The sequence below is a fragment of the Haliotis rufescens genome, unplaced genomic scaffold (genome assembly GCF_023055435.1).
Source record: "Haliotis rufescens isolate VD_foot unplaced genomic scaffold, xgHalRufe1.0.p SCAF_46, whole genome shotgun sequence".
NCBI classification, from domain to species: Eukaryota; Metazoa; Mollusca; class Gastropoda; order Lepetellida; family Haliotidae; genus Haliotis; species Haliotis rufescens.
In genome coordinates this window covers 563,256-577,661 of record NW_025964179.1, presented here as the reverse complement: position 1 = coordinate 577,661, position 14,406 = coordinate 563,256, and the positions used below count along the sequence as shown (strand labels likewise).

Below are 14,406 nucleotides of genomic sequence, written 5' to 3'. Positions count from 1 at the left end.
CTGAGAAGCTAGCCCTGTCAGTGTAGTTTTTACTGCCGCCGATCAATACCGCAATGTTGAGAAGATTCAATTTGGGTTCCCAGAGACCTGGGTTCCTCCTCAATCGATAATGGCCGACGTGTGTAGGAATTTCATGAACATGCAAATGGGGGACTGTTGCTGTTTGTCCACTTGTTGGCGGTGAAGATGCAGACAAGACATGCTGCGTGGGGCCTACTTGTTGGCGGTGAAGATGCAGACAAGACATGCTGCGCGGGGCCTACTTGTTGGCGGTGAAGATGCAGACAAGACATGCTGCGCGGGGCCTACTTGTTGGCGGTGAAGATGCAGACAAGACATGCTGCGCGGGGCCTACTTGTTGGCGGTGAAGATGCAGACAAGACATGCTGCGCGGGGCCTACTTGTTGGCGGTGAAGATGCAGACAAGACATGCTGCGCGGGGCCTACTTGTTGGCGGTGAAGATGCAGACAAGACATGCTGCGCGGGGCCTACTTGTTGGCGGTGAAGATGCAGACAAGACATGCTGCGCGGGGTCTACTTGTTGGCGGTGAAGATGCAGACAAGACATGCTGCGCAGGGTCTACTTGTTGGCAGTGAAGATGCAGACAAGACATGCTGCGCGGGGCCTACTTGTTGGCGGTGAAGATGCAGACAAGACATGCTGCGCGGGGCCTACTTGTTGGCGGTGAAGATGCAGACAAGACATGCTGCGCGGGGCCTACTTGTTGGCGGTGAAGATGCAGACAAGACATGCTGCGCGGGGCCTACTTGTTGGCGGTGAAGATGCAGACAAGACATGCTGCGCGGGGTCTACTTGTTGGCGGTGAAGATGCAGACAAGACATGCTGCGTGGGGTCTACTTGTTGGCGGTGAAGATGCAGACAAGACATGCTGCGCGGGGCCTACTTGTTGGCAGTGAAGATGCAGACAAGACATGCTGCGCGGGGCCTACTTGTTGGCAGTGAAGATGCGCACAAGACATGCTGCGCGGGGTCTACTTGTTGGCGGTGAAGATGCAGACAAGACAAGCTGCACAGGGCCTACTTGTTCGAATATTCGGCCCCTAGCTTACTTGTATGATGATCTGGCCCAAGCTTACAAGTACTTGAATGAATACTCTGGCCCAAGCTTACTTGTTTTATTATTCTGCCCCAAGTCTAGTTGAACAACTATTCTGCAAACAACTATTGTATGAACATTCTACCCCAAGCTTACTTGTATGAACATTCTGCTCCAAGCTTACTTGTATGAACATTCTACTCCAAGTTTACTTGTATGAACATTCTGCTCCAAGCTTACTTGTATGAACATTCTACCCCAAGCTTACTTGTATGAACATTCTACCCCAAGCTTACTTGTATGAACATTCTGCTCCAAGCTTACATGTATGAACATTCTACCCCAAGCTTACTTGTATGAACATTCTACCCCAAGCTTACTTGTATGAACATTCTACCCCAAGCTTACTTGTATGAACATTCTGCTCCAAGCTTACTTGTATGAACATTCTACCCCAAGCTTACTTGTATGAACATTCTACCCCAAGCTTACTTGTATGAACATTCTACCCCAAGCTTACTTGTATGAACATTCTACACCAAGCTTACTTGTATGAACATTCTACCCCAAGGAGCCAGTGAATGACGGGTAACATCCCACTCTGCTGCATATAAACATTATTACTGAGGCCTGAAAATAATTGGCTCTGGACCAGGCAATTCAGTGACTGAAAGAATGATCAAAATTAGTACCACAAACCCAGGATAAGCATCTGGGCGAATCTGAGATTCAAACCGGCAAACCAGTGGATCCTGGAAGAACAAAGGGACACAACTCAGTACAGTTCGATTGACACCTTTTAAAGAATTATTATCATAATTCTATTTCAAATCATGCAAGATTAAAGAAAAGAAAACCGTTACCACATTCACAATTTCTTCGATAAATCAATCAATCCTAACGACTGTTTCTCAGGAGTCCTGAAGATTTGAGCTATGATCAACGTTATGTAAATTTCACAAATTTAGAGTCACTGAAATTGACCCTTGTGACAGATGATAGAATTTCTATGGAAATGTGCTAAAAAATCACAATAAATGTGCACAAGATTTTCCTGGGGCAAAGACAAGATTGCTCACAGTTGCATAATACGTCTGCCAGCCAGAAATACTCTGCAAGTCAAAAAATCATCTGTTGTTTTAGGTTTGTAAGTGGTTTCGACTTTGTCACAAGAGAAGCGCGTTAGAAGGATGTTTTTCTAAATCATTCTTTTCTTGCAGGGAAATTACAATTTTCAAGAAGATACAACTTCTGAATGTTTCAAGACATTTTTTGCTTGGAGTAAAGAATCTAATGTCAGTTGTTTGGGGGATGTATTAAAATTTACATATTGGTGGTCTTTTGGCAGACATTTTTTGCTGTCTTACATTTTTTTAGGCCAAACCAATTTAAATGTTTTACCCAAAAAAGTCTAATTTGGGAAAAAGTTAAAAAATATATATAAAGTTAATGAACTTTTTGTACCCAAAATTTTCTGTTATTTTGTTCTTTAAGTTTACAGCTTTTTTTTAAAAATACCTTATAACTTACTTTACTGCCTGCCTCTTGGCACAGGGACAAAAAAACATTTTGGCCTTGAGAGTGAGTGATTGTGTAAGTAAGTTGTGCTTTACCCTGCTCTGAACAGTATTTCAGTGATGTCACAGCGTGTCAAGTTGAGGTGTGTGGGGTGGGGTGGGGGGAAACCTCTAGTGAAGCAGGTCTTAGCCGTTTACCACTACGGTGAAACCCTCAAGACCAGCCATCACCTGGTGCTGACAGACCGAGAGACATAATAGGGGCCAGTCGGGCAGTCAGGCCCACTATTACAGGTATTGGGCATGCCAAATGAATGCAAATATGTATTTGTTTTTTAATTATAACCCCAACCACCATCCATCACCAACCCATCGAAAAAATACATGCTGTGGAATTGGCAGCATGCTTCAGAAGAGGAAATGTTCGTTCCTATATTTGACCTCATTAATATGTTTCTAAACAACACAATATTACCTGACACTAGGGCTGGGATGGGTAACTCAGGTCCTCGGGTCAGGTGGGTCCTGATTTGGAACCGGGTATCCACAGGACTAACCGGACCCGTGGTTAATCACGTGACATATTGTTTAATGACAAAAACTCACTGTAGCTCAGTGGTTACACTACAAGTCGCTAATGTTCGCATTTCTTTCTGGCGATGCACACATTCCTTTTGACGTGTATATGTTTGAGTAAAGATAAAGCTTCAGTCAACTTCAGTGTACGCATGATCTGATCGTTTGATACATGTATCTAAATAGTTTTGGGGCTTCGATAAAACTAGTCCCCAACTCTTGAGACCTGCAGTGGGTACCCGGGTAGTAAATTTGGACTCGTCCCAGCCCTACTTGACACATTAAAAAATATTGTTAATTAATCAACTACACTACCACACAGCTGTCATAAGTGTCATTATCGAATGACGGAAATACGTCTGTCACATTAAAATACAACACTTTCCATACAACATCTGTTAATATTGACAAAATATATTCACATGAGGCCATGATAAGTTTATCATCAAATGTTCACTACCAAACACTCCACCTCACATTATTTTATCATCCCAAATCAATGTGTTCCTTCTTACTATACTTGATAAAATGCACCATATAATTATATACACTGTATTCACTGTAATAAACACCCCTGGCTATTACAAAATTGTCAATACTTGATAAAATGCACCATCTATATACACCATATTCACTGTAATAAACACCCCTGGCTATTACAAAATTGTCAATACTTGATGAGATGCACCATATAATTATATACACCATATTCACTGTAATAAACACCACTGGCTATTACAAAATTGTCTATACTTGATGAAATGCACCATCTATATACACCATATTCACTGTAATAAACACCCCTGGCTATTACAAAATTGTCTATACTTGATTTAAATGCACCATCTATATGCACCATCTATATACACCATATATACACCATATTCACTGTAATAAACACCACTGGCTATTACAAAATTGTCAATACTTGATGAATTGCACCATATAATTATATACACCGTATTCACTGTAATAAACACCACTGGCTATTACAAAATTGTCAATACTTGATGAAATGCACCATATAATTATATACACCATATTCACTGTAATAAACACCCCTGGCTATTACAAAATTGTCAATACTTGATGAATTGCACCATATAATTATATACACTGTATTCACTGTAATAAACACCACTGGCTATTACAAAATTGTCAATACTTGATGAAATGCACCATATAATTATATACACCATATTCACTGTAATAAACACCACTGGCTATTACAAAATTGTCTATACTTGATGAAATGCCCCATATAATTATATACACCATATTCACTGTAATAAACACCCCTGGCTATTACAAAATTGTCAATACTTGATGAAATGCACCATATAATTATATACACCATATTCACTGTAATAAACAGCATCAGCTATTACAAAACTGTCAAGGAGGGCACTTATTCAAACCATACACAAGTAGAATTTGTTGACAGAGATCGAGCAATAGAGAACAAACTTGGTTCAAACATCAAGGAAACTCAAATGATTTTGATAACAGTTACATGACAACTAATTATATACCTATTCTACAATGCAGTTTTCAATACACACTCTGCAATATACACAAGAACATACCGATCGGCGTAGAAATTCTGGGGGCACTTAATACTGCGAATATATATTTAGTCCTACAATTCTTCAGGTGAATCACACTCATCAAAGTATAATGTACACAAACGTTTTACACAGTTTGTTTGAAAACAACAAAACATAAAACAAAAAATGTATCCCGCCTCACAATATTGAAAACTATCCTCACATCCATTAGCACCTTATGTCAATACTAACACAATACTCATAACAGCTGTTCAAATTTCATATGTTTATTATATGTTAGTCCACCAAATCTATATAATAGTCTAACTTCATTAATGCAAATTCATACAGCTCCCATAATACTGGTTCATCAGTACTCGTGCTGCTGCTTTACCATGTGCAACACAATGACATAAGCCACTACGATCAATAACACTGTACTACACTCTCAGAATATCACTAATATTCACATTACTGAGTGAGTGAGTTTAACACTGCTTTGAACAGTATTCCAGTGAAATTACGGCATGTCTGCTTGATGTGGAGGAAAGTTATGGCCTTAGACGGTTACCACTTTGGTGAAATCCATGACAAACCGGGATTCGAACCCATAAGCATAGGTTCCTGGTATGCACAAGGGAAGTAACTCAGGACGAAGAATTGCAGTGTCTTATAGATGACAGAGCCATGTTCAAATACTCTACTCAGCTGATACTGGACAGGTAAATAATCACTGTTTGAGATTTTCTTTATAAAACTTCCGGGTGAAATATCACATGTGACAAGATTGTTCAGTCAGCAATATCACTGCCACATAGCGATGACGATTTCTCAAGGGTAGATCCATTGTACAGCAGGACTTCTCAAACCAAAAACACTTTCCTTAAGCAGAGCATTAATGTATACAAACCCTATAATTTAACAAACAACAATGCTGTCAAATCAGATATATGAAAATGAGTTCAAAATGCATACATCTTAACATTTGACAAAGTAAAATACAACATTTAACTGTTTTGGGGGGGTTGACATATCTGTATAAAATGGGGCGGTGGGGTAGTCTAGTGGTTAAAGCGTTTGCTTGTCACACGTTATATTCCCACATGGGTACAATGTGGGAAGGTCAATCTGGTGTCCCCCACGATCATATCGCTGGAATATTGCTAAAAGTGGCATAAAATCAAACTCACTCACTCAGTCTGTACTCAATAATTAAGTACAATTTGAAAGGCTCAGCTGAAACATGACTGTAACCTCCCTGGTATATATATTTCATTTTGTTAAAGGATGAGGATGAAGACCTGGTGACCTACTATCAGAGCCCATTCAAACGTAGGAAAAACATTCAGAGTTTCTTATCAGAAGTGTCACATGTTTAGATTAGCCATTTTATTTTCAATGCACAGAAATACTGTACATGAGTGAGTGAGTGAGTTGGGTTTAACACCGCTTTTACTGTACATGAAGGCATAGGCTAAAGATATGGTTATCATGTCTCCCCAGTGTGTCCTGTCCTATCACCCCCGACAAGCACCTGTCTCAGCACGGGGAGACCGCCTCCGTGGTCTAGTTGTAGAGCGTCCGCCCGGAGAGCGGAAGGTCCGGGGTTCGATCCCCGGCCGCCTCATACCAAAAGACGTTAAAAGATGGTACTTGTTGTTACCCTGTCTGGCGCTCGGCATTAAGGGGCTAAAACAAGGACTGGTTGGCTCGGAGTCAGTATACTGTGTCTGAGTGGGGTATTCATGTTCAACTGCGGCATGGTATCTCAGTGGGCTAGCACTATAAATCGGCATCAGTCCGGACTAGTACAAGCAGCCACACAAACACACACACGTGCATGCACGTCGCTATATAAGTGCAATAATCTTGGACGCGACGCTAAACCCCATTTCACCTCACCTCAACATGGGGAACTATCTCCCACGCGTCAACACATCAACAGCGTTCAACAAAGCAGTGTCTGTTTTGAATATCATATCATTGAATAAATGTGCACACTTTCTGAAGAAGCGTTTAATTGCCACAAGTTCTTCACAATCTAACACACAATACAAACTTGTCATTCATATTATGGAGTGTAAGAAGAAATTATAGCCATCGTAGTTATTTACATTCAAACTGTCAATAAATCGTCACTACTATAAATACAGTAATTATTAATACAAAAAGATAATCAACAAATACGCCATAATTCGACTTTTCATTCAAATTATGGAGTGTAGGACAAGGTTAAGAAGAAATTATAGCCATTGTATATTTTTTCATTCAAATTGCAATTAAATCATCACAACAAATAATACAGTTATTATTGATACAAAGAGATAAACAACAAAAACTAATAAAGTAATATTATAAATGTATAAGATATATCACAATAACAAAACACTATAAATCTCATATAACCAGTCCCTTTACTAAAACAGACAAAAACCTACAAAATAACAGCTTGTGTTGATACTATTTAATTAAACATAAAGTTAATTAAAACATATTATTATATTCCATATTACAGAAAAATACAAACACTCGTATATCAGTATTATGAATAACAAACGAATGACTACAATTCTGACAAAATCAGAAATATTTAAACATTTCATCCCTCAAACAGCTAAAACACAAATCCCCATAATTCTAGAATGTCGTAACACCAGTTACTGGCATTATCCGTCTTAACTTCCTGATTTCAAATCAATAAGAAATACTTTCAGCATAAACCATCAAAACATATGATTCTGAGATGGTCAACATCACTAGCATCTAAATATATCTGTGGGAAGTCGGCTACTAAATTATGTAAAATCGCTTTATAAAACATTAAATAATGATGAAAATATGAGTGAAAATTCACTTCATACATCACCATTGAATTTCCAACAAATGATCTTAACATCCCCAATCACACCCCAAAATTTATGTAAACTCATCATCCACATGAAATACCCTAAATCTACTGGTTAAAAATGTAATGCAAAATATTAGATAAATGAATGAAATGCTAGATAAATAATGCAATATAAACCCTGTAACACATATCATGTCCACGGTTTGTGCATACCTGGTAATATGAAGGTCCACCATCTCCCAACAATGTCTCCTCTCTATACACAACACACTACCACACGTCGCTGGTCATGTACATAAAACTAGTAAAATTTCCCTCTCCATTAAGAAGCAAAAGATATTGTAATATTATTAGTTGAGAGTTCTTCGTCAGTTGCGAGAAGGAAGTCACAAGGATCATTCCATATCATTAACATAGATTTGTTAATGAGTGGAATCATTACCTGCATAAAATGTATGCGTACCTGAACAACTACACATGTGTGGTCGGGCGATCAGCCACAGCAAGACGAGGGAGCGTCCCCACAATAGCTTGTCTTACCTGCTTAATAATGGCCGAATGGGCGAGCTTTGTTGGGTCCGGTTTTGTTTCTCCATTGAGGCTTTCCGTAACTGTCCCATCGTTCGAATCAGTGTCCATGTCGTGAGTGCAGGGATGCCAAAATGATGGTCAACAGATGCACAGCATTCAATCCAGCGGAGGACCTGCAAAACATAGCCGAGTTGATAACTCCCCGATCAATGGTCTCGGAACCAGCGATGGCTTCCTGGCTTCATGGAGCTCTCATGCTTTTGGTCATCGTGTCAAATTTGTTTTTATTTTGGGGCAAAATGTCGGAATTTCACACTTACCCATAGTGCTAATTAATAATTCGTTGATACCACTGTGAATATTTCATTGAACAAAGCTTAGTTATTATAATATGTTCATTACCTGTCATAATAATATCCAATGTATCACTATGTGTCTTGCTAGAGAGAGGCTCAGCCTAGGTTAAGTAGCAGGCAATACGATTCCGCGATTCGCTACTAGCAGCAGCGCAAGGATGAATTTCCGTGTCAAGCACAGTGTTAGAGGTCAAACCGGACTGGTGGAATTGCTGAGCTAATCCCTATCTTGCATTTATTATCCAACAACCTCTACATTACAAGCCACCATCAGTGAATTAAACCATTTTGTTATAACACTGTTAAACTTGATAAAATCCAACAGCATTTAATTTTAATAAATGCAATTCAAACATATGACACATGTCCATTTTCACAAGTTTTACATTTAAATTCTTGACATGGTTAAGAATAGTTCTTCTTTCAGTCTCAATCATGATTGTTATTAATGGTTTCTCCAATTATCTGCCTCATCAAAATTCAAAAGAAATTAACGCCAATATGGCTCACAATGCTCTCTCCCCAATGATAAATGTGCAATTATTTTGACCAACCCATGCACTCAGACGGAACCTGTCGTTTTTTGCTGTTGTCCCATACCGTTCCATAATCACACAACCTTTGCTCATTGGACAAAGACGTATGAGATGCCATTACTAACGATATGTATTGAGAATTTAGCTAGGACTTGAAGCATAATTATTGAAAATGTCATGTTTGGCGTGCGCAGGCTTCCAATCTATGTTCCCCTGGAGACGGCCGGCTTAATTTAACCGAGGATATTGATGCGAGGTCTCCGCGAGTAATGCAATGTAATTTACGAAGCTCAATATTCCCCCATCCACTGCTTCCATAATGAGGCTCCGCGAGGTGGTTGCATTGATTCTGATAATGGAACTGCATGAGGCTGAATTCTAATACAGCGACTGTGACCCGGGGGGTCTTACCCATGCAACAAGCGCCACTGTAGTCCATGGGTTACACCATACAGCTGCCAAAAATAGCTGCCACTTTAACAAAACTAAAATAAATGTCAACTTAATTTTCAGAATTAGCTTTGCCAACTTTTCCTGTTTCGCTTGTATCAAATATGACCAAGTTCATACAAATGTGCAAAACACATAAATTCTCTGGGATATATAAAAATTGTTTTTCCCTCATTAATAAGTTTTTTGGGTGTTTTCTTTCCGACATACATAAAACATTTAACAGATATGTAGAAGCTTTTCAAGTTGTCAGTCCATGCAAGTCTTTTATGTTGATCACACAAGGGCCTTCCATGTGCAGGCATAGCCAGTATCTGGCTCAATAACATTCTATTGGTGACAGCACCCTACTACGATAGATTGCACACACTTTGTTCCGTAGTACAACTAATTCTGATTAAAATGGATAATTTATCAATCCATTTCCTCATTTATTATCAAGGAAATACATTATTCTAAACAGGTAGTTCTAAAATCAATTGTACATAACTTCAGTCAAATCCCACCTCCGGTGAAAAACCTGTTCCACTCAACCAATGGTGTATACTGAGGTTCATTTCCAATGCAAATATCTTCATAAATTTTTATGATCAGGGAGCCAAATTAGATGTGGAAATTCCTATCAGCTGCCGACTGTAGTGGAAGGCATACTAATCTATACACAGTGAAATTGATGGAGTTTCTAAGCAAATAATGGGTCTGGTTGCCAGGCAACTTGGAAAAATCAATACACCAATTCTGGGAGAGAAAATGTGGACTGGCCGTTTTGTCAGGAGCAGTCAAATATTCCACAGCTGATAGCAACTAGATATCTACGGTGTTTTACATATAACAGACTTTCATATTATTATAATTGTCAAATTTACATAATAGAAGAATTATTAGCATAATATGGTCTGAGAGTAGAATAGCCATAATTTACTCTGAGATCTACATCTCATTCATATTCTAATATGTTCAGAAATTATTTTAATTATTACTTTAAAATGCACAAACATGTATTCACATTACTTAAATAACATATTATTCTGGGCCAGGGTGTGTTTTATGCACTGAGAACATTTATAGGGATCAAATAATACATGATTTCTCAGCAAAGATTTCACATGTATGTTTGAATGTGAATATTCGAACTGACAGAAATACATACCATCATTAATTACAATTAGCACATGACCGTTTCTGTCAGCTCAAAGGGTTTTTGTTTTTGACTATGGTAAAGACTTCACATCTTCACTAAAGCTGGAAAGAAATGTCTTATTTGACAGAAATAGATTTTGTTTTATCACAATGAAGTTGTCCTAAAGGAGCTAACAAAATGAGAGTCCGTGGTATTATATACAATATTATCAATATTCATAAAGCATAATCATATAACAATGTTACATTTAGATGAAACATAGTCTCACTTATCATGGTTAAATACCTCATCAAAGATTCAAATCAGTCATAATCCTTTTGATGTTTATATTACTGGCTTGACCCTTTTGTTTAGATTACAGGTTTCAATTTCTGTGAACATAACAGGCTTCTCCAACCCCGCAGTGTAACTGCATCTTAAACCTACTCAACTGTATAAACACTACCTCCTATCCTGTATATATACTTGTCAACCATACCCTGTACATCACTTGCTTGATAACAGCGTTAGAACCTACACTGAAACGTCGCTCCTAATGTAATAAAGAAGTTGTTCATCCATATATCTTATCCTTACTTAGATTATTGAAATTTAACCATGATAAGTAAGACTATGTTTCATCTAAATGTAACTTATAACAATGTTATATTTAGATGAAACATAGTCTTACTTGTCATGGTTAAATGTTTATCTAATGATAGAATAATATTATATAAGGTTACATTTAGATGAACCATAGTGTTATTTATCATAGATAAATGACTATCTAATTATAGTGAGTGAGTGAGTTGGGTTTAACGCCGCCTTTAACAGTATTCCAGTTATATCATGGCGTGTCAGCTTCATCTGGAAGGAAAGCCCGAAGTGATGCAGGTCTGAGACGTTTACCACTTCGGTGAAACCCACGAGCACGGGTATGGTGCTGACAAACCTAGAAACATAATCGGGGCGAACTGGGATTCGAACCCACAATCATAGGTTTCTGGCGCGCCCAAGGAATGCAACTCTGCACAGCGAATTGCCGCGCCTTAGACGACTGGGCCACCCGTGCCCCCCTATCTAATGATAGAATAATATTATATAACGTTACATTTAGATGAAACATAGTGTTACTTATCATGGTTAAATGTCTATAATCTAATTGAGGTAACTAACCATGGCTAACTACCTCAGTTAGATTATAGGTCCCTTGAAGCAACCCTGCTTCAGCAACCCTGCGTGCTGTAAAAGGTGCAAGAGGCGACTAACGGGATCGGATGGTCAGGCTCGCTGACTTGCGTAATGCATGTCATCGATCCCAATTGTGTGGAGAGATGCTCATGATACCAATCATTGGATTGTCTGGTCCAGACTCGATTATTTACAGACCGCCGTCATACAGCTAGAATATTGCTGAGTGTGGCATTAAACAAACAAACAATCAGAGTATAGTGAGTGAGTTGGGTTAAACATCAGTTTGTACACTATATCAGTTATGTCAAAGTGTCTCAGCTTGTTTTGGAAGTCCAATTCAAAGTGATGCAGGTCTTAGACAAAATATAAGGGTTATTAAAAAAAACACAGCATATTTTCAATAAAACAGCTATTATGTTCTACTTTTGCAAAATTTGGGTCAGGCGCATAAAATTTACAAACAACATTTTCATTATGCGACCAACTAATAAATTCATTGAAGACTTTCTGAGGTATTGTGAGCTTCTTATACCCAATGCTGCACCATCATAGACAACTATTTGGGACAAAAAAAGTTTTTATATCTTAGGCATATGGAAAATACAAATAGGTCTTCAGCAACCCATACTTGCTGTAAAAGGTGACTATGCTTGTCGTGAGAGGCGACTAACGGGATTGGGTGATCAGGCTCACTGACTTGGTTAATGCATGTCATTGTATACCAATTGTGTGGAGCGATGCTCATGATGTCAATCACTGGATTGTCCTGTCTAGACTCGATTATTTACAGACTGCCGTCATATAGCTGGCATATTGCTGAGTGCGGTGTTAAACAAAAAAACCCACAAATAAACAACAAATGATGACTGCTTTAACAATGACGAGCAATTATTGACCAGTTGTAAATTTCAATCAATGGCAGCATTTCAAATTTCATCATGTAACTTATTAACAGCCCCAGGTGCCACTTTTCTCAACATCATAATACTCATATGATTTGCAATGTTCACAACACAAATACAAAGCCAAATTTCTAAGGTACCTGCTTTGAAAAGATAAATGACCAGCTAGAATGGTCCCATAAGCATCAGATTCACCTCTAAATGTGTTGGTAACGATTTGAAGAAATTATTTTTCAGGATTTCAACTGCTGCCAGAAAACAAAAGATTCATAATGTTCCATAATGATGCCTCTCAAAGAAGCATAATCTGACATCCAGAACTTCAGCTCTATTTGATATGTTGGAAACATCTGCATAAATATTCAAAACTCAAAAGTTCTTCTGATCATCATATTGTGATATCTAGAAGAACACAACTCAAAACTTCTCTTTATATGTTGAAAGTGAAAGAGTACTGGTGTTTAACTTGGCTTCAGATGGACCCTGTCTGATACTGTCTGATACTGTCTGCCCGGAGAGAGGGAGCTCCATGGTTCGATCCCCAGCCGCATCCTACCAAAAGATGGAGCTTGTTGTTGAGCTGCCTGGCACTTGGCCAGGGATAAAACATGGGCATCCATGCAGCTCAATTTGGTTTGTTTGTTTGTTTGTTTGTTTGTTAACGCCACACTCAGGAATATTCCAGCTATATGACACAGGTCTGTAAATAATCGAGTCTGGACCACACAATCCAGTGAATGACATCATGAGCATCGATCTATGCATTTGGGATACGATACCAAGTCAGCGAGTCTGACCACCTGATACCCATTAGTCGCCTCTTACGACAAGCATGGGTTACTGAAGACATATTCTCTAAACCATCATTAGTCCGGACTAGTACATGCACATTGCTACATAAATGCAAGAAACCCTATTTCACCTATTTCTGTGATTTTGGCTAAGATGTATGGTAGAGAGGCTGGCACTGTTGAAGATGAAGTCACAAATGTATTGTGACCTGAACAACAGGTAAACAATCAGCCAAAAACGCCTCACATAATGAATGATTCAAATCATGAAACAGATCTCGCCACCAAGTGGAGAATCAAACTCAGACCCTGTTCTTCATTACCAGTAAGCAAACAAACACCGGCCCATCCTCTAGCCCCTCATTTAAGTAGGGAAAAAATTCAACTAAAGGCCAGTGAGAAATGGATCAACACGATAGCAAACAAACCACTAACAATAAACTCAATGATGGCAACACGCTCCAGTGACTTTATGGGTGCATGATATCGGCACGGACATAATTTCGATATTATCTAATCATCTCCCTCTTCACAAACCAAGTTGGCAGCCCGTGCCAATCGAGTTTAAGGATTGGTCTTGTTTGGTTGTTTGAGCGAAAGGAATTGAAGTGCTTTTTATTGGTTGAACTTGAATGAGAATAAAGTGCTGGGCAAGATGTACACACGTCTGGTGTAAGGAGCTACTTCTACAAGGTCACAGAGGTCATCTAACTATTGTAGGTTACTTGATTGAATTGAAAATCCTGTAACTTGCTCGATATATTTATTATGGCTTTAAAAGAAATTTTGGGGTATCAATAACACCAACACAATTTAATAGCCACAATAGTCACTTGCTATTAAATTAACAAATTGAAATCATGCAACATTTGTCATGGAAGGGAAAAGTCAAGCATCATTGATATGGTAAACCTCGGAGGAGCCTGAATGCCTACATTTGATATGACGGAGTGGGATGGGATCAGGCCTCCAAAGAAA

General features: G+C 38.7%; 1 protein-coding gene across 6 annotated transcripts in view; it reads right to left on the bottom strand.

Moving 5' to 3' along the window:
- LOC124141572 (POU domain, class 6, transcription factor 1-like) overlaps positions 1 to 14,406 on the bottom strand; it is a 96,146-nt gene that overhangs the window by 51,220 nt on the left and 30,520 nt on the right. For all 6 annotated transcript variants that reach the window (XM_048383227.1, XM_048383226.1, XM_048383229.1 and 3 more), the window contains exon 2: positions 8,089 to 8,252. In XM_048383227.1, coding sequence (XP_048239184.1) covers positions 8,089 to 8,187 — 99 coding nt within the window. In that variant the 5' untranslated portion in view covers positions 8,188 to 8,252. The remainder of the gene's footprint in view (positions 1 to 8,088; positions 8,253 to 14,406) is intronic.